Source organism: Canis lupus, chromosome 7 (genome assembly GCF_048164855.1).
Source record: "Canis lupus baileyi chromosome 7, mCanLup2.hap1, whole genome shotgun sequence".
Taxonomy (NCBI): domain Eukaryota; kingdom Metazoa; phylum Chordata; class Mammalia; order Carnivora; family Canidae; genus Canis; species Canis lupus.
In genome coordinates, this window is record NC_132844.1 from 69,726,698 (window position 1) to 69,746,876 (window position 20,179).

At 55.5% G+C, this 20,179-nt stretch overlaps 1 protein-coding gene across 15 annotated transcripts in view; it reads right to left on the bottom strand.

The window, feature by feature from the left end:
* The window catches only part of SYNGAP1 (synaptic Ras GTPase activating protein 1), a 33,584-nt gene that overhangs the window by 10,640 nt on the left and 2,765 nt on the right, over window positions 1–20,179 (bottom strand). For 9 of the 15 annotated variants that reach the window (XR_012034449.1, XR_012034450.1, XM_072833435.1 and 6 more), the window contains exons 2-14: window positions 17,322–17,443; window positions 15,119–15,224; window positions 8,816–8,907; window positions 8,249–8,370; window positions 6,291–6,444; window positions 5,968–6,066; window positions 3,853–4,479; window positions 3,563–3,707; window positions 3,191–3,335; window positions 1,459–1,695; window positions 1,111–1,312; window positions 724–902; window positions 29–70 (exon numbers count right to left, since the gene is read on the bottom strand). Coding sequence is in view for 13 of the 15 variants with exons in the window: in XM_072833435.1 (XP_072689536.1) it covers window positions 29–70; window positions 724–902; window positions 1,111–1,312; window positions 1,459–1,695; window positions 3,191–3,335; window positions 3,563–3,707; window positions 3,853–4,479; window positions 5,968–6,066; window positions 6,291–6,444; window positions 8,249–8,370; window positions 8,816–8,907; window positions 15,119–15,224; window positions 17,322–17,443 (2,272 nt within the window). In the remaining 2 variants the exon portion in view is untranslated. Of the gene's footprint in view, window positions 1–28; window positions 71–723; window positions 903–1,110; window positions 1,313–1,458; window positions 1,696–3,190; window positions 3,336–3,562; window positions 3,708–3,852; window positions 4,480–5,967; window positions 6,067–6,290; window positions 6,445–8,248; window positions 8,371–8,815; window positions 8,908–9,028; window positions 9,849–12,645; window positions 12,727–12,806; window positions 12,869–14,885; window positions 15,005–15,118; window positions 15,225–17,321; window positions 17,444–20,179 lie in introns of those variants that run through there. The other 6 variants (XM_072833439.1, XM_072833440.1, XM_072833446.1 and 3 more) reach the window with 5 other exon arrangements.

The window sequence follows — 20,179 nt, forward strand, 5'->3', positions numbered from 1 at the left end:
GGGCCGGGGGGAGGGGAGAGCCCCTCACCTGTTGAGGCCTCGAGCCATGAAGGACTGAAGGTCGATGGAGCTGGAGAGAGATGGGAAGAGGGGCAAGCACAGACAGAGAAGGAGGTGGGTGGAAGGTGTGGACGCATGGAAGGAGAGGTGGGAATGGTGGAATGGGGATGGCATTGTGGAGGGAGACTAGGCTGGAGGAACAAGTGGGGCGGTCAGCAGAACAAGCAGCAGTTGAGGCCACTGCATTGGAACAGATGTTGGGGCTTAGGAGGTCCTGCTAGGGTGTGTATGCTACTTCTCAATTGCTGGATTGAGGCCTGTTCAGTTCTGGTGGGTGGCTGGGCCAGTGCTTATTTACCAACTAGTACAACTAGTTCAACGTTTTGTTACCACATGGCTGACCCCACGTGGCTGGCTGAACTTCAGCTCTGGGACAGGCACAGAGGCAGAGGGACTGAGAGGAACCCCAGGCTCATAGCAAGCTGGAGCCGGAGGAGCCTCCGCACTCTTCCTGGGGCTCTGAGATTCTTGCTCTCTCTGGCCCTAATGGGCTCTCAGACTAACCGCTGACTCTACCTGTCTCCTTACCATTTTCTCTGAGAGCCTGCCTCTTTTTCCTTCCTCTCAAGCCCTAGAGAGATGCACGGGGGCCCAGGGAAGCGTATCCGGAAGAGAAAAGTAGAGGCCCTTAGGGCACAGGTGCGGGGAGCCCCAGGTACTCACCTGTTGAGGTCCCGCATCATGTAGCCCTGCATCTCTGCTGATGGGCCCCGCAGCACCACAGGCTGGGGCCGAGGCCGCTCACTCTGACGACTTGGCTGCCTTTGGATGTTGGGGTTCCTCAGAGCTGTGCTGATGTCGTTGAGGAGCCGGGGCAGTGGGCCCAGCTTCAGGAGGGCTTCCTGGAAGGGTGAGGCTGTTACCTGAGGGCTGAGCGCCCAGCTCGAAGAGAGCGCCAGAGGGAGTGGAGGAAGGGTGTCCAAGCTGGGGGAGCAGTGGAGACACATTTTGGGGACAGGGAGGAGAGAAAGCACTGTGCAGGGAGTAGTCTCTCAGGCCATGGGAGCCTCTGGAGACATCTGGGGAAGGGGCAGGGGGGCATCTGCTGACCTTACTGAGCTGGGGCAGCACCTCCCAGAGTAGGGCGTGGAGTGTGGAGAGCTCTCGGCCCAAGTCGATGTAACCTTCAAAGCTACTGCTGTTAGTTAGCGTGTCTAGGTTGGAGATCTCGTACAGGAACTGCTGCATGGAACCCCACTCCAGCTCCAGAAACTCATTCATGAAGCCCAGAAAGTCCTCTTTTGAGGTAAACCTGGCCAAGGCATCCAGAAGGTAGAGGTGTTACGCACACGCGCGCACACAGGCCTCACACCCGCCTGTCTCAGGGTCTCTGGGGACTTGGGAGACCCTTCCTGCCACCTCCATCCCCACCCTACCCCCACCTGAGGCTTCCCTCACTTTGAAAAGTTGGCCAGGTTTTGGATGACCTTGGCGATGAGGGTTAGGGTTCGTGAGGTCTGCTCATCTGGGTACTCCTGCATAAGCCCAAAGAGACTGGGCGACATAATGGCTGGGCAGAGGAAGCGCAAGAAGAGCGAGGCGCTGATTAGCCTGTCAGCGATGTCCTCCCGGCCCCGCTCTGCGCAGCGCAGTCGCCAAGATGCAAACACCTCCTTCAGCTCCCTCGGGAACACGCTGAGGGGAAGGGAGGGGGAGACAGAGAGAGAGAGAAAGAAAGAGAGAGACCAGGACTGAGCCCCAGAGACCCTCAGCTTCCAGGGAACATGCTGAGGGGGGTGGTAGGAGGTGAGGGTGTGGAAACAGAGTGGGGGAGAGACAGGGAGGGGGGGTCTGCAGCAGGAAGACGGGAGGCTACTGGAAGAAGAGGCCTATGGCAGAGGGAACAGACAGATCAGGGAGAGAGAAATGGAGGGGGAGAGAAGGTGAGGGGAGAGAGACATGCAGGGGAGAGACGGAGGATGTATGAGAGAGACAAGGAGAGGAGGAGAAGAAAAACAGACACCAGGGAGAGACAGAGATGGGAGAGAGATGGAGGGTCACTTGAGGTACAGGGAGCTCGGACCCCCCAACTCTTCTGGATTCCAGGGCAATGGGGATGGAGGTGCCCCTGCGTGACCCCCACTCCCTGCAGTGGCTCAGAGCTCACTCCCCCACCTCCCTGTTCCACTTGAGTGTCCCACTGACACCTTAAACTCTGACTCCGGTAGTGTAAAGCAGAGCTCACCATCGCCCCCACACTGGCTCCTCCTCCTGACTTCCCCAGTTCTGCCAATGAGGCCACAGGTCTCAAACACCAGCCTCCTGGCCTCTTGAGTCATCCCTGACTCCCCACAGACAAGCTCCCTTCTTCCCAGGCAGTTGACAGCTCCAGCTGATCCTTTCCTCAGAGAGGCCTTCACAGTGGGCCCCTTTCTCCCTTCCCTGTCTCCGTCCTGATCCACACCTCATCCATCAACCATTACCTCCAAATAGCCTGGACTTTGCTCCCTCTACTCCAGTCATGCCCCACGCTCCACACCACTCTTCTCAATCATGATACTTCTTGGCACAAGCACCACTAATGGCATTCCATGACCTACCGATGAACTCCATCTCCTTAGCCTGGCAGCTGAGAACTTCCAGATTCTAAGTTCAACCCCCTGTCCGGACCTCTTCTCCTGCACTCTCCATTATGAGCTACATGCTCCATTAAACCTGAGCTAACTGCTGGCCCCCCGAAAGCTCCCAGGCCCCTTACCTTCACACACATGCCCATCCCATAGCTTTCTCCTAAAATGGCTTCTTTGTCCACCATATCCACTTATCAGAACCCCACCCAGTCTTCAAAGCCCAGCCCCGGGGAACATCTCCTCCGTGAAGCCTTCCCTGTTTATCTCAATCAAAGCTTGGCCTCCTCTGATCTTATGTTGCCTGGGGGAACCCTCACTTGGTGCTTAACACACACTAAAGTGTTCTGTGGCTTTCTGTGTATCCACTCTGACCCTATCCATTCTGGGCGAGGCCCTCTAAGGGAAGGGGCCAGGCCTCATTCCTCTCTGTCTGCTCTACAGCCCCCAGCACACCGCTTTGCCCATGACCAGTACTCAGTCCTTTTTGCGGATGGACAGATGAATGAACAGATGAACACATGACCCGGGCCCCAGCCCCCACCCAGCGTTCCCAGTCTCACCAGTGAGAGTTGACCACCTTGCACAGGGCCAACTCACAGCACATCCGCAGGTTGGCCTGGTGCTCTGCCAGGCTGGACGCTGTGCACTTGATGGGGTCCACCTCACAATTCTCCTCGGACTCATACAGAGCACGGATGAATTCCCCTGGGGTGGGGGACACAACAGAGGGTGGTCACACTTGTCAAGGGCAGGGATGGGGGCTGCCTGGGTTGGGGAATCCCAGGATCCCAAGGTTGGAGGCTGGAGTCCGGGGACTCTAGGCTTAGAAGCATCAAGCTGAGGAAGGGTGACTTGGGGTCTGGAGTAGCCAAGTTTAGGGTTGGGATGTGCATCTGGTAGGTTTGGGAAGAAGACCTGAGAGTGGGCCATACCAATGGCATCCTTGAGGTATTTCTGACCAATCAGTCTCATGTACTCTTCTATGGCTTTAGTGGCGAGTGTGTTCTCGCGGAATATGAGGTGCTCCCGTTCCATGAACCGGTCCACCTCAGACATGGCCATGTCTGAAAGGAAGTCCTGAGGCCCGGAAAAATCCAAGGATCAGCCTCTGTATAACCTAAGCTCATTCTGAAGACAGAAGTGCCCTATCCCTACTATCCATCCCCTGCCCCAAGCAAGTGCCCACTCCCAGGCCACCTATTCCTAAGGGCACAGCACTCACCTTGGCCTTGCCCGTACTCTGAAGAATATGAACCAGTGCACTGGCAACCTCCTCCTTGCCCTTGACATTCAGGGCGGGCTCCAGGACTGCGCATAGCATCCGATAATGGTTGGTGACATACTCTGCAAACTCCTTATACAGCTCCATGGGCAGGATACTCATCGTCTGGTAACGCGCTTTCAGCCGCACAGCTGGGCAGCCTCCTTTGCCCTTGCCCCCTGAGCCGCTTCCCGAGCCCCCACCCCCTCCTGAGCCCCCCATACCCCCAGAGCCCCCGCTGCCTGTCGGTAGGGTGACGGGGTACCACTGCTCTGTGAAGTGGCGCCCAGCTAGAGTGGCCACGGGCACAGTCACCAGGCCAACATAGCCCGCCTTGTCCTTCTTGCGCTTTTTATCTGAGTCACGGTACAGATGTAGCCGCAGGGCACGGACAGCCGGCAGGTTGTTAAACTCGAAGTGCTCGCCCCAGAAGACGGTGTCCCCTGAGGCTGAGCGGGGCTTGGAGGTGGTGCGTGCATACAGCATGTCATCCAGGCAGAGCTCGCAGTAGTACCGCTTCTTGGGGGGCAGCTCCCGAGCCTCTATGATCCACAGCTTCAACACGTTGTCCACCCGGCGGCTGTTGTCCTGGGGTGGTGGGGTGGGAATGGCAGGTAAAGGGGAAGGGAGAGGAGACAGAGACACCAGAAGAGGAGAGACAGTTGGAAAACGAGACAGAGCCTCTAAGACAGCAATCATAAGGCTGAGAAGATGTGTACCGCGTAGAATAGTGTACCCTTCTCCAAAATTCATGTCCACTCGGAACCTATGAATGTGACCTTCACTGACAAAAGGGTCCTTGCTGATCTACTCATGTTAAAATGTGTTCATTCTGGATTAGAGTGGGCCCTAAATCCAATGCCTCATATCTATATGCAGAGGGAGATTTAGACACCGGACACACACAGAGGCAGAAATTGGACCCATGCAGCTATAAGTCAAGGAGCTATCAAGAGGCAAGGAAGAAAAAAATGACCCAAAAAACCCCCAAAAAAGAGGCAGGGAAGGATTCTTCCTAGAGCTTCAGAGGGAGCAAGGTTCTGCCAACACATTGATTTGGGACTTTTGGTCTTCTAAATCTTGGAAGAATAAAATTCTTTCATTGTAAGTGATCTTGTTTATAGTAATTTGTTACAGCAGCCCTAGAAAACTAATATAGATGGTAGCTCATACATCAGACAATAGAATCGGCACTGGGAAAAATTTCAAAAGCTAGAAGAATAAACCAAAGGTAATAAGGTGGAATTTAAAGAGCAGAATTGGGGGGTCCTCCCCAAAGACAACCAGAGATTGATTGCAAAAACAAAAAAGCGAGTTGTAAAAATACAGGATGGGTGAGGCTATATGCAGAGTTCGTGTGCAAGGGCTTGGGGCATACAGTGGACCACAAGGTCCTGGTGAAGCTCAGGATGCTGCTGAGTGAAGAGAGCAGGTGTTCCGACTCTGCATGGGTCAAACAGCATCCAGCCTCTTGGGTCTAGTTATAGACAACGAAAAACAAGGCATCCCCCAGAGAAGGGTCACCAGGGCTGTGAGCTTACTGTACCCTGGGATCCAAGAAAAGCTGGTGGAACCGGAAGCATTTCTCCTAGGAAATAGAAGCCTTGGGAAGAATGCAGACTCAGAATTTCTGAGCCAGAGGGACTTTAGAGATCATCTAATTCCCACATAAACCCAATTCCCACATACACCCCATTCCCACCAGCTTTATGGAGAGGAAATTAAGGTCTGGAAGCTTGGCTAACTGACAACGGGAAGAGTCTCATGGAGATGCGGCAAGCAGGGGCACGGCATCCGGCTGTCAGGGTGCTGGTGGGGCACCGCTGCCTACATAGAAGACAGATCAACACTCTAGGTCTGTGACTTCTACAGTAGAGAAACAGACCATGAGGCAGAAAAAAATGGTAAAGGAAGTGGGCAGTTCAGAAAAGTGGGGGTCACCTCCTGGTCATCCAGGTCCCCTCCTCCCCAGGCCTCCCTTCCCTTTGGCTCACCTTGCCCCCTAGGCCCCCAGCTTCCCCTGTGGCTTGACCTTTGCCTTGCCCATGCTGTCTTTGTCTCCTTTACTCCCGATACCTTGTTGGGTTTTACTGCCCGCTGTAGATTCTCGATCCATTTGTCCCTTTCGGCCGCAGAACGACAGGCAAAACATTTTGTTCCTGAAGACGTTGTTACCTAGAGAGAGGTGGGGGTTGAGATGGGGCTCTGGAGGGGAGGTGACTCCTAAGCACCTGAGACACCCCCCATCACCATGTCTTCCCCTCCCTGGCCTACCCTCCTCTCTCCCAGGCCTAGAGGTTTTCTATTTCCTCATCATCCCCACCTGTGCCACTTTCTCCAGGTCTCTGTGCCCTCATCCTCCATCACTCCTGCCCTCCCCAGCCCACTAGACCCAGTACCTCAAAACAGAATTCCTGGCCCAGGATAGAGCTATGCACTGGCTTGATAATGGAATCTTCATCCAAGTTGAGCTCCAAGGCCTCGGCCGCACTGCTAGGGCTCAGCAAGGACTCATGCGAGTGTGACTCCTTGAAGCTCTGCATCAGCCGGGCCCTGGCGGGGAAGGGTCAGGCCACAGGGTCAGGGCCTCACTCTTCTTACACACTCAGGGGCCAGCTCTAGGATGGAGACCTGGGGAAAGAGCCCCGTGAATCCCCTTCCCCCACGGGGACACAGATGAAAAGAACATTGGCCTATCCTTAAGGAAGGACAGGAGGAAAGTGAGAGAAGTCAGGATGCTTTAAGAGACCCCTACCCCCAATTCACACCTGAGGGGGTACTGGGGACACCTGGAAATATCTCAACCCCAAAATGATCCATGAGACAAAAAAAAAAAAAAAAAAGAACAGGTGAGCCTGGGACACTTCCAGGTAGGACTTCTAGCTGAAACCAGAGTCTCAATATAAAGGAAAAAAAGTGGAACTCAAGAACCAGAAGTACAAAGAAGATGTCTCTTTGGGCCTGGCACACAGCTAGCATCTAAGAAACATTTAGTGATTCCAAAAAGAATGCATGAAGAGGACAAGGTTGAGCAAAATCAGCAGAAAGAGGGAAAGTAAGTTACAAGAAATAGGAGAAAGCTATGGGCAGAGAAGTGAGAAGGAAGAACTAGGAAATGGGGCCTGGGGAAGAGGAGGAGGTAGGGCAGGAGGGAGCAGGTGGAGGCAAAGCCACGTGCAGAAAGACGGGATGGGAGAAGATGAGGAGGAGCAGGTGGAAAGATGGGCATGGGAACGGGGGTGGGGGGGGCAGAAACTGCCCTCCCCCCCACAGCAGAAGGTACAGAGGGCTGAGGGACGGAGGACATGGGCCACACAATACAGAGGGATGGGATAGTGAGCGGCTGGGAGATGGCTAGGGGAGGAAGAGTGGAGAGCAGTGGGAAAGCGGGAGGGGGAGCTCGGGTGTGGGAGCCTCCATGAAGCTATTTATAGCAGCCCCGTCATCTTGGGCTCCTTTGCCGTCAGCGAGACGCTCCCCCAGCCCCCCACCCCCCACCCCCGCCCCCGCGGCCAGGAATACCATGCCCTCACCCCACACCCCCCCCCCCCACCAGGCTCAAATCCAGCTCTGGTGACATGGGAGGGGGGTAGGGGAAGGTGTGACTCACCTATCCCAACCTTCCTACCTGCCCAATCCTGGGGGCGGGCAGACATGGGGGAAAAGGAAGGACAGGGTTCTCCCTGGGGAGTGACTGGGTGAGGGAGAAACCCAAAGAGGACCCAAGAAGCAGACAACAGAAGCAATATCAGATCTCCTGCACCGCTGGCCTAGGCCTTGGAGACAGTACTCTCTGACAGTACCCTCCCGAATTCTCTGAGGGCTTCTTCCTCATTCTCTAGTCTGTGATTAACCCTAGAGCTTCCCCTGGCCATTCTATCAACCTGTACACTTGTGCCAGCCTCCCCTTCCCTCCTCCATTAGCACCTGCCAGCCTCATCCCCACTTCAACCTGCTGCCATTCCCTCACACCCTGCTCCCTAGCTCACAGTGCTCCCTCTCCTATCAACCCACTGCCCCCTTCTCTGGATCCCTTCAATGTTCCTCCTGGGCTCCACTACTTCTCTGTCCAGTAGAGCTCCCTGAATCCTGGGCTGGAACCCATCCTTCTGTTGTCTGGAAGAGGCCCTCCTTGGCCTCACCTTCATTCCCCATCCTGCCTCTCTGCTTGTCCTCTCCCTGCACCCTGCCCCTCTCCTGCTACTGCCTCTTCTCCATTCTGTCTCCTGCCCCAAAACATCCCTCATCCAATCTGAGGCCTTTGCTCTCTGAGCCCGGACAAGCCCCTGCCCTCCAGTCTCACCCAAGAGCCCCTGTACTGTATCCAACTCATCCACCCCGGCTCTAATCCCTGTACCTGTCATGGTCAGCACTTCGGAAGCGAGGCAGGATCTGGCGAAAGCTGCTGGTCCGGTCAAGTTTGGGTTGTGACTTCGTGCGTTTGATGGAGCTTTTTAACCTCCGGCTCAGGAAGCCTTGCTGGGGTGGGGGTGAAATGGGGATAGGGGTGGGTTGGGGAAAGGTCAGTTCTACGTACTCCCCCCTCAGCTGGTAAAGAGTCCCTGGATGAAAGTGGGAGGGGGTGAAGGGGAGTCTCTAGAGGTGAGGAAATGGAGATGGGAGACCTGCTACCAATTTGTCTTCCTTTGCTCCCAAAGGGTACAAGCTGTGTGTGCGCGCGCGCACGCGCGCGCGCGCGCGCGCACACACACACACACACACCAGCCTGGAGAAGGTGGGAGGGCTGGTCTGAAAAGCAGGGGGACAGAGCCAAGGAGGGGGAAACCAAAGAGATGGGAAGAGGCAAGTGCGCGCACTCTCACTCTCTCTCCCAGCAGCCCCCTTTCTTAGAACGCTGGGCTCCAGCTGGGGCTGGAGGGGAGGGGGCGCAGCTGGGCCACATCTGGCAAGCGCCTTCACTCACCGAGGGCCGGAAGGGCGCAGCGGGGGCGGCCTCCATGCTGTACTGCTTCCCCCCTGGGACGCTCTTCCTCCTCGAGCGACCCAAGTGGTATTCTGGAGGGGGGCAAAGAGCCAGAAGGGAGGTTGGCAGGGGTCGCTGTCAGCCCAGGTGACCACCACTGACCCCAACCCATTCGCCCACCTCCCTCTACCCCTCAGCTCCAGCCTCACCTACCCCCCGGAAAGCAGCAGGAAGAGCAGCGTCGGCTGAGAGGCTGGCGGCGGGAAGGAGGGGGTAAAGAACCCGAGCCGGAGCCCCCCGAAGGGGATGGGGTGGGAGGCCTTAGGCCCATGACTGGGACTGGCAGTCAGCAGAAGGGCATGGCTGAGGGGGTCAGTAAAACCTCAGTGGTAAAAGGACACTAAAGATCCACACAAGCTAGGTCCTTGGTGCCCACCCCCCCAGGAAGGGGCTAGCTGGGGGGGAGAGTGGGTTAAAAGTCATTGACCTGAGGCAGGCTTTCCCCTCCCCTCAGCTGGGCACATCTTCCACCAGCTCCCCCATCCTGGAACCCCTGTCCATCTGGAGGGCCAGGGCTGCCTCCCATGACCCCCTCCCTGGTCTGGAGGGGGGAAGTCTTAGAAAGGACCTGTGAGGAGTGGCAGGGGAAGAAGCCTGGGGACAGGAAATTCAGGGAAGGGGCAGATGGGGGGAGGGGGAAGAAGGGGCCGGTCCACGTGCACTGCAGTGGCAGGGCCTCAGAAGGGAAGGGGGGTTGGGAGGAAAAGAAAGGAATGCAGGGGAGTGGGGGAGTGGGCAGAGTGGGGGGGTGAGCAGTGGAGGTTCAGGGGACTCCCAAGTAAGGGTGGGGAGAGGAAGAGGAGGAGGGGAGGAGAATGCGGATGAAGCTCAGCCTGCCAGGAGTATGGAGGGGTGGCAGCTCGAGGAGGCAAGCTGAAGCTCTGCTGCCAGGGAATTTAGAGGGGCCAAGGGGCTAGAGGAGAATGAAAGTGGGGGCATGCCAAGCTCCGGCTCTAGCTCCAGAATGGCTGCCCAGGCCTGGGCTCCCCCCTCAGCCCCACAGTCACCACTGCAGCCAATGGGGGGGCAGGTGCTGCATCAGGGGCGGGGCTACCATCTCCAAGGCAACAAGAAGCTACAGGCTGGGGGGGGGGGGGGGCGGGGACCGGAAGAGCTGCCTGTTAACTCTCTAGGTTCCAGAACTAGGCAGGACCACAGCTACATTTTCACTGTCTACTTCCAGAATTGCAAATCACCAGCAACTTGCCCTAGAATCAGTCTCCAGCTTCCCTTTGCCTCTAAAGCCCAGGTGTTAGAAGGTCCGCACACAATAATGTGGGCCCCATGACGCAGGAACCCTTGCAACCCTTGGGAACAGTGTGTAGAGAGCACAGAAACACACACTGAACTGTGGGGGTACGTGTATATAACCACAATACAAAAAAATAGAGATCTAGGTGCTTATGAGACATACAGACAACTGTGAGCAGGGGAGTGCCACAGATCCACATTCTGAGACCTTGAGGCCCACATACCCCCACGGGATATGCTTAGACATATGTGAACACTGCAACAGGGGAGTACACATTTGGACCCAGACACCTGCTGGTGTGGACATGTGGCCCCAGTCCCTTGGGCAATCATGTGGGCAGCACATTACAGAAATGGACACCTAACCCTCACACACACACACACACACACACACACACGCACGACAAGCCAGTTTAATCTCTAAGCTACATGTTTGAATATACCATGATCCCAATCACAGCAAGGTATCCTGGTACCCCAAAAGCACAAACATTCTTCATTCACATGAAAAGTATGACCATATCCACTCCATCACGATCCCTTCTTCTCCCCCAGCCCTTCTCTGACTCTGACGCCTGCACCCATGATTGCTCTCCCAAGAAGGAAAAAATGAGTAAATGCATCAATTACCCTTCTAGGACACACTAAACAATGCATCTAAGGGGTTAGCAAGTCTTTTTCTTAGTTTCTGCCTTTCTCAGGTATGGCTGCCTCACCCCCATTCCAAAGAACCAAACTCAGCCACTTCTCATATGCAAGCTCCCCTAATAAGGGCACAGAGACAAACTTCAAATCCACTAAAATTTTGCTTTGGAACTAAAGAATGGACAGAAAGAGAACAAATTTGCTAACTGGTTTACTTGGTTCTTGGAAGTAACATAACCTTACATGTTACCAGGAACTAAGATCCAGGAGCTCACACATAAGTCACAGGTACATGGAGGCCACATACACATATGGTTACAAAGACTTTCACTAGCACGGGAAAGAAAGTAGAGGATGACAGAAACACAGGACATTCTGTTATTGATGCTGCATTCAGTGACATGTACAGAAACACAGCACAAACCCATGTATACATACAAGCAAACCTGGTAAGTTTACACTGTGATCCTATCCCTGCACAATGTATACACACATGCACACACATAACAGCCACCTACACACACCCGTAACACAGGCATTGTGCACACACCCACACATGTACACACCCTGTGTACACACACAATTGCACTCTCACACACACAGCAAGGGCTTGGACTCCCACCTCTCCAACCTGTCTAATCTTGCCATCACCCACAGAAATCTCCCCCTGCCCTCCAATCCGCCAAATCCCTAACCTTTCCTTCAGCCTTTCTTCCTTGTCATACCCAGCTGGCAGCTCTTGAGGAGAGCCAAGGAGGGAGGCTGCCAGAGCAGGATGAGGAACAGAGTTGGACAGAGCAGAGAAACAGGGGGGTGGGGGGACAAAACTCTGTGCTGAGGACAGGAAACTCTAATGTCAGTCCCTGTGGTGACAGGCCTCACCGTGAGCCAGCCTCTATGCCTGAGTGGCCATCCCTCATCCAGCTAAGCCTGATCTTATACAATCTACACCAGCCAGTGCCCTCTCATTTTGCCCCTTTTCTTCTCTCAAGAGATAGCTTATGAACAGGCCTTTCTGCTCTCCCCACGCCACCTCCCCAGCTCCCAGACCCCTTCTCTCTCCATTTCCATCCAGTTCCCCATCTTAAGCTCTCTTCTCCTCAATCTGGCTTAAATATCTCCTACATTCCCATTCTCCAGCTAGTCCTTCTATCCTAGCCAAGCCTCCCTCATTCCTCGTCACCTCCTTTCTCCCCACTTTTCTACTTTCTCCCTGCTCCTTTCCTTTTCAGCTTTTCTTCCCCCTCTCCCAGACAGATGAGGGGCTCACACCTGCCCAGCCCAAAGGTGTTCCACACATAGTAGGATTCCAAGAAACCCACTCACACACATTCACTCCCTTCCCCCACTCGCACACCACCCACATCCAGACACGCCCTGGACACCCGTGCTGGGATTGACACAGATACCCAGGCCAATGATGGAACACATGCAAAGACACACAGCTGCCACCAGGGACAGAGAAAAATCCTGTTCATGCAGCCACACATCCCTACACACAGGAGACTGACTGGAGATGAGCCCTAGGCAGGGACATGCAAGCTCAGGGTCAGAGGTGACATGTATCAGTATGGCCAGTGGCCCGCCCAGCAGCCTCCTCGGCAGGCATCAGACAGAGGCACGATGAAACAGGACAAGCTTGCACACGGCTGACTGCACATGTGTGCATATGAGGAACTGGGCCCCGGGTACACATGGCATTGACACACGGGGGACAGGAGCATGGACACGAACACATACACCGACACACGGGCTGCCGTCTCCACCACAGGGCTCCGAGACCACCCCACACCGGCCTCCCCCGCGTGCTCGAGACCCCGGCCCCCCCGAGGCCGGTCCCCGACCCCCCACCTCCGCTGTCCCCCTCCAGTTACCATAACTCCCCCCACTCGGAAGATGCAGCGAGAACATGCGGAGGGAGCAGCTGCCGCCGCCGCCGCCGCCGCCGCGGCTCCCCCCCCCCCCTCCCCGCGCCCACGCACACGCGCGCCCCCGCCCCCACGCGCGCTCCTCGTCCGCCCGGCCCCGCCCTTACCTCGCACCGCCCCCTGGGGGGGGTCGGGGGTGTCCCCGGTGGGGGAGGGGCCCCGCCCCTGCGCGGGGGAGGGGCGGGGTGCGGCGGGAGAGGGGGCGGCGCGGCCCGGCTCGCGCCGCCCGGCGCGTTGGGGGCGGCGGCGGGGCCCGGGGCGGCCCGGACGGCCGCGCGGTGACGGCCGCGGGAACGGCTCCCTCCGCCGCCGCTCCCGCCGCTGCCGCCGTTGCCCGGGCCCCGCCGCCGTTGCTAGGAGACCGCTGCTGCCGTGGCCGCCTCTGTCACGAGCCCCGTCGCCCGGAGACAGCGCGAGAGAGACGCGGGAGGGGGGCGAGGGGACCCCCAAAACCAACCGGGTCTCCCACCATCCCCTCCCGAGCAGGACCCCCCACCAAAACAGCGGAGGGAACTAGGGGCGGCGGCTCCACCCAGCAGAGGAGGAGCCCTGGATTCCAATGCCCCTCAAAGGTCCGGCGACCTCTCCTGGGCTCCAGCGTCCACAGCCTCAGCACACACCTTCGCGGACCCAGGCCCCCAAGCCCCCAAAGATCCCTCTGTCCCCTGCATAGCCTCCATGCCCTTTACACGTTCTATGTCCCCCTGAAAACCCCCAATGTTCACCAGCCATCAGCCAGCCGTCAACTCTTTCACCAAGCCCTCCCCCCAACTATGTTTACTCCAGGACCCTCCTCCAACCCCTATTGAACCCCCAACACAGCAACCTCCACACACCATCCCCAACTCCGGACACATATGGGTGCCCCCACCCAAAACACACAGGAGACCCATAGAGACCCCAGACCCTTGAGGACTCAGGATAAGGAGAAAGATGGGGATTAGTGGGCAGAGTGGTATCAACCACCTGATAACATGATAAACATGCTCCATGAGCATGTGACAATTCTGGCCTGGACACACAGGTAGGCACATGTGCACACACACAAATCTTTCCCAGACATGGACATGACTCACACACACACACACACACACACAGATGTGACAGACATCACACGCATTCTCTGTACACACCACTACCACCACCACCACCACCACCACCCTGGTTTTGCTTCACAGAAATGTGCTATCTGCACACCCCCATGGTCAGAGGTTTCCATGACAATGACACACATCCCTGCCCACCCACCCACCCACCCAAGGTCCCAGAGCTGGCCCCCAAGGGCAATGAGACCTGGGCCTATCAGAAGAGGGCTATATATAGGGAGCTAAGGCCACTGGATCTCTTGGAGGAAGAGAAACTGGGATACTGGATTCCTGAGGGGAGGGGTTGCTGGTGGAAGAAAGGGGTCACCAGGGGTTGGGGGAATAGAGGAACTGGATCCCTAGTCCTGGAAGGGAAATGCAGTGGTAAATGGCAGTGACAAGGGGGTTTCTGGGGGCCGAGGGCATCTCTCTGCACCTTGGCTGCAGATCTCTGTTCTCTGCCTTCATCTCTCCTCACTGTTCCCATGGAAACCTTTTAAGCGAACTTCTCAGGAAGACAAAAATCTTTTTTTAAATGACTAAAGAGGGGGGTAGAAGGGGGGGCAGAAAGAGGGAGGGAGGGGAAGAGACAGATGGAGAGAGGGAGAGAGTTGGAGAGACAGACTGAGCAGATAGCTCCACAGACAGACAGAAAGGAGATGATGGGGGGTCTGATGAAGTTCCACCGGGACCAGGAGGGGTCCGAAAGAGGAAATCAGGAGGGGTGGGGAAAATAAGAGAAATTGGGGAGGAAAGAGAAGGGGGGGGGAACAGGACTGCAGAAAATAGAAGCAGCTGAAGAGAAGAGGGAAAAGGGGGCAAGAAAAGAAGGAGGGCCCACAGGCCAGAAGGTCTGGCTGGAAGAGGAATTGGGAGCGTGGGGGTTGGGCAAAGGTCTGAGGGGGAGGGGAAGGGCAGGAACTAGGTCATTCTCTCCACGATCCCAGACCAAGGGCTGGGAGGGGCAGGGGCAGGAACGCTGGGACGGGAAGCTAAAGATCTAAGGAGACTATTTTTATAAGTACCGGGAAAACAGGCAAACTTCACTGCTGGAGAGGAAAAGGGGAGCGAAACAGAGCAAAGACCACTGGGGCCTCTCACCCACAACCCCGGTCCCGCTCCAGATCCCCGAAGAGGGCGCCTTCTCCTTCCAGGCTCCCACTCGCGGGATGAGAGACTGTGTCGTCGTCTCCTCCTCCTCCTCCTCCTCCTCCTCCTCCCACCCCTAGACAGCTCTCTTTTTCCCGACCCCCACCCCTCCCCTGCAGCCCCGTCCACCTCCAGCCCTGTCCCCGCGACTGTCCAGGGCACGAGAGCCTGCTCGGCCGCCGTACCATGCTCGCCGTGGGGCCGCCCCTCCACTGGCACGGAGACCGTGCGTCTCAGCAGTTTGTTGCGACTGGACTCGCTCCTCCGGTCCCGGATCAGAAGGGGGTGTATCTACGGGATGCGGGGGTGTGTCAGACCTCACCGGCCCCGGCCGGCCTTCGCCTCTCCCTTTCCCACCGAGAAATGGGAACCTCCCTTTCCTCTCCCCCCGGGCCTGCCCACCTTTGGCCCCGGCCCCTGCACACACTCCAAGTGTCTCGGGATGAGTCGGTTTCTTTCTCCCCACTCTCTCCCAGTCTCTCTCCCTCGTTTCCCTCCCGTCCCACCCTCCTCTTTCCTCCATTTCTTTTGAAAACCCCTCCGGGAAATTCTCCCGAAGCCGACTCAGCTATGCCCGCAACCCCGGGGGAGTCTGCTACTCTGGTAATCCCCTTTCCCCTTGACCTTCAGTTCCTCCATTGTCCCCGCTTCTCTCCCAACCTCCCACCTCCCTCACCACCTTCCCTCCCTCCGTGCCTGTCATGGGGGTAGCAGAAGCTGCATTTATAATCAGGATCTACAGCTTGTCTCCCTCCCACGGCCCGGCTTTCGGCCAGACTGGGACCCAACCTCCCCGCTCCCCTCAGAGGGCCCGGTCACCTCCCCCCACCCTTCATCTCCTTCCCTTGCCCCCCACTCAACCACAGTCACTTGCCTCCTTCTCTTGAGCCATTCCCTCTCCCTGAGCCTCATCCCCAGTTCCAATCCTCCAATCTTCTCCAGCTGGACAAGAACCACCCCACCTTGCTAGCCCCTAGCCCCAGATCCACAGCCTACCCACTTCCAGCCCCGTGTGGTTCTACACACTGCTCACCTCCCCATCCACCCCCACCATTCCCACTCAGACCTGTGCCCAGCTCTCATTCCTTCATTACCCCACCCTCATCCTTACAACAATCCCCACTCTTATTGGTTCCAGTTCCCCCAGTTCATCCTACAGACTCCAACCTTTGGTCAAGACCTACAACCACTAGTGAATCACTCAAATGCCCCTCAATGCCTAAAACTTGGGACTTTTGAACCACCTCTGCCTTTAAAGTCATCATGTCCTCCCCTAGACACCTGGATTTCACTCTGTGACCTGGAAGCTCTAACCAGCCTCTCTACACTCTCCTTTGGCTCTCAGGTGCCTCCAAACCCTGGTTAACCCCAACTCTGATTCTAGCCCTGCCTCACCACACCCTCCCCAACAGGATCAGAAGCACATCTCTCATGACCTCACCTGTCTCCAAGGCTACCTATCACTCTCTAAAGCAGGTTACCCAAATCACCCCCACTCCCTGAATCTGGGCATCTACCTTTCATATCTGTACCCTCTGTTTCCTCTGATGAGTCCTCTGCTGCTGACCCAGTGCCCAATTGGAACCCCCCCGCCACCCCCCCACCCCCCACCCCCACTCTAACAGCTCTGCATGGGCCCCAGCTCCCACACTCTGACTAGTCTCTGCCAACTTCCACTTGAAGTTCTTCAGAAAATGTCCCCTACTTCCAGTTCCCCTCATTCCCCAGGCACCTCTTCCCTTATATCCCCCACCCCCCATTGATGTGCCTGGTGAAAGCCCAACTGGTCTCTCTAAACCCTGACCTCAGGTACCTTCCCAGGCTTCACCACCATTCACACCAAGATCCAGAATGCTATAATTTCTCCCAGTACCCTCTGACCCCCTCTCAGTCCCAGTTTCCCTCAGTCCCCACTCCTCCCATGATAGAGGCAGGCCTGGGAGTGGTGAGTGATGGGTCTTGCTGGGGTGGGGGGAGAACAGGAGAGGGTTCTTGAGGACCACTCAGGAAGTGGTCCCTCCAAAGCAATGCCCATTTTGCCACCCCTTCCCCAAGGCCTTGTTTCTATTTCCTGTCCTAACCTATCCCACAATCTGGGCAGAGCTACAACAGGAGCCACCCCCAAGTCTTCAGAACCACATCTCCTCCCCAACACTGCACATGGCCCTGAAAGATCCCCTGGCCAAGGTGAGAGAATGCCCGCACTTTTGCACACCCCAATCCAAATCTCAATCTCAGTGGCCATCCTCCTCAGACCGCTTGCAAATGTTTCTCTTTTTGCCTTCTCTGTGTCTCTCACCCCTTCGCTAATGAAACCTTTCCTTATCTTTCTCTCTACATTCTCCATGCTACCCAGAGGTCTTTCCCCAGCCTTCCCACTCTGCTCACCTCATCCTCATCCAGCATGAGAAGCTGGTTCCCCGAGATGATGCAGAACCGTGGGTTCCAACCAGGACGATCATATGGGGAATGAACGTATTGGGTTCGATGCATAGGGGGTCCCCGAACATCTAGGGGACAGAGACACACAGAAACGGTAAGGGAGGTTCTATGCACTTAGGAGACAGAGGCCCAAAATGGCAAGAAAAGAGTCCACAAAGTGGGAGTAGGAGACCCCACCCGCCCTGAGATCACAGATGGGGGGGAAGCACATGGTAACTTATTTTAAGGGAACAGAAGATAAGCCTGTATGTCTGGGGGGAAGGAGAGGAGGGGAAATCACATCACAGGGGGCTCTGCAGACTTGAGGAAAGAAATACAGAGGGGTGCTCCAGGAGGGGAATTATATCATGACACAGAGGGTACACATTCAGAGGCAGAGAAAGATAGTCAAGATCTCCATCCATGTCCAAAAAATGAAAAGATTGAGGGTACAGCAGAACTGGCAGAAGAAAAGCACACACAGATGGTGGTGGCAGGGGACAGGGAAGAGGGAGGGCATCTAGACAACTGCAAAAGATAAGGACTTGGAGGGAAGGTGGCTCCCCCAGCTGTAAAACTGAGTGGAAAAAGCTACACAGCTGTGAGAAAGAAGGATGGGGTAGGGGTGTAGGAATATTTGGTCTTGAAATTCTGAGAGCTAAACATCTGGAAAAGAGAGGAAGGGAGGGAGATGACCTGTTCAGAGTCAGAGACAGGAGAGGGCCTCTTCTGCCTCTCCTCTATTCTCAGCTCTTTCCTCCCCTAGCCCAACCCTGCTCAACCTCTAGGGAAAGTTCTGGTTCTTCTGATGGTAGGGGAAGGATAGGTCTTGTCAACATCTGGCTATAGGGGGGCACGGCTAGAGAGTGAGGAGGTAGGAAATATGCCTTTGTTTGAAGGAACAGAGACTGAATCAATCTCTTCTCTCACTCCATGCCCAGAGATCAGAGATTCTATACTGCCCCCTCTCTTCACTTAGTCTCCATAGACAGGATGAAAGCCAACTCCACAGGTGAGGAACCTCTCCAAGGCACAGTGAGGAGCTTGAGGAAAAAAGGGGAAGGAAGAAAGGAAGATCCAGGCCTGGGATGGAGAGGGGGCCTCCAAAAGCTCAAGCTGGGGATGCAGACAAACTTCTAGAAAAGAACAGTAGACCAAGCGTTGCCCATGCTCAGAGGTGCCCCCAGGGGCATCTTACCCAATTTAGCTGTTCTTCCCAATCCCCTATCCCTGCAAACTGTCTCTCTTTTAAATCCCAATGCCACACACCATCACAGGGAACAACAGGCCTTATGGAAGTGAGAAGGAAATCAAATTGGTGACATTAAAGGGATAGAAAATGGGTCTAAGGGATCCCTGGGTGGCGCAGCGGTTTAGTGCCTGCCTTTGGCCCAGGGCGCGATCCTGGAGACCCGGGATCAAATTCCACGTCGGGCTCCCGGTGCACGGAGCCTGCTTCTCCCTCTGCCTATGTCTCTACCTCTCTCTCTCTCTGTGACTATCATAAATTAAAAAAAAAAATGGGTTTAAGGTATCAGAGTGAGAAACAATTTAGAGGAAGAAGAATCAAATTCTGTCACCTTTACAAGATAATCATGAGTACAGTGCAGGAAAATAACTTGGCCCTTAAACTTCACTGTAACTGAATACGTTGAACAGGAAACTTTTTGAAAAGTCTAGCCCCTTTCTGTCTACAAACGTGTTCTTCAAATTTACCCAAACTGCAAATAAGAGTCAGAGATGAACCCCTAGCATACAATCTTCAGAAACCCCAACACTTTGAGACTTTCACCATCTTAGAGCCATCTCAGAGATTCCATCTGATACCCGCCAGATACAGAGATCACCAGTCCCTGGGCTCTGAGACTGCACACACTGCAGGCAACATGCCCACTGCACTCAGACTCTGAGGACTCCCAGAGGAGAAATCTGTTGATATATCTAATAATTCTTGGAGGGGCTGGTTCAGGCTGCAACCACAGGGAGGCAGGTTAGAGTTCAGGGGATACCTTCCTCCTGGGGAGCAGGGAAGGATACAGGGATCTTAGCTTAGAAGCCACTCTGGAGACATACACCCCACACACACATACTGTCTAGACTTAAGTAAGGATGATTCTGAGAGGCAGATGCAAGAGACAGACCAACACAGCTGAGGAAAGGGAAAAATTTACTAGGATAAGAAGTCCCACAGGGATCAGATGGGGATGCCTTGTAGGCCCTGTTCCAACCATCAAAACCTGCCTCTTTGCACCCAAATCTCCAACACCCCAGGAAGTAGAGGAGACAAGAAAAGAGGAATGGGTGGTAAGAGCTGAGGTGTTAGGGGAAAGTGGGTAGGCATAGATTTGCAGTGACAAGATGGGGAGTGAGGCAGGGACAGAGGATGGCCTGGGAGACAAATCACAGGGATAGATTTCAGAGAAAAGAACGCAGAAATGAGAGTAAATTCCTGGGGACAAGGGAATATACGAGAAGAGCCCAACTGGACATGGGGCAGAGGAAACGAGGTGCACCTAACAGGGGTATTTAGACAAGGGGATCATGAAGGACAGGTGAAGAGGTGGTAGAGATATAAGGGAGCTACCAGATAGAACAGAGGGAGAGAGAATGGACCAGAGAAAGGACTGATATGAGGGAAGGACAGAGGGGGACTCATATAAGGAACGGACACCATATGGGGGGAAAGATATAGGTGAGGGACACCAGAGGAGGGAGGGGGGAATGGTAATAGGGACTGGAGGTGGGGGAGGGGGGTAAAAGTGGTGAAGTGAAGGGAGCGGATAGGACCCCAGGGGATACATTTCACTGCTCAAAGGCCTTAAGGA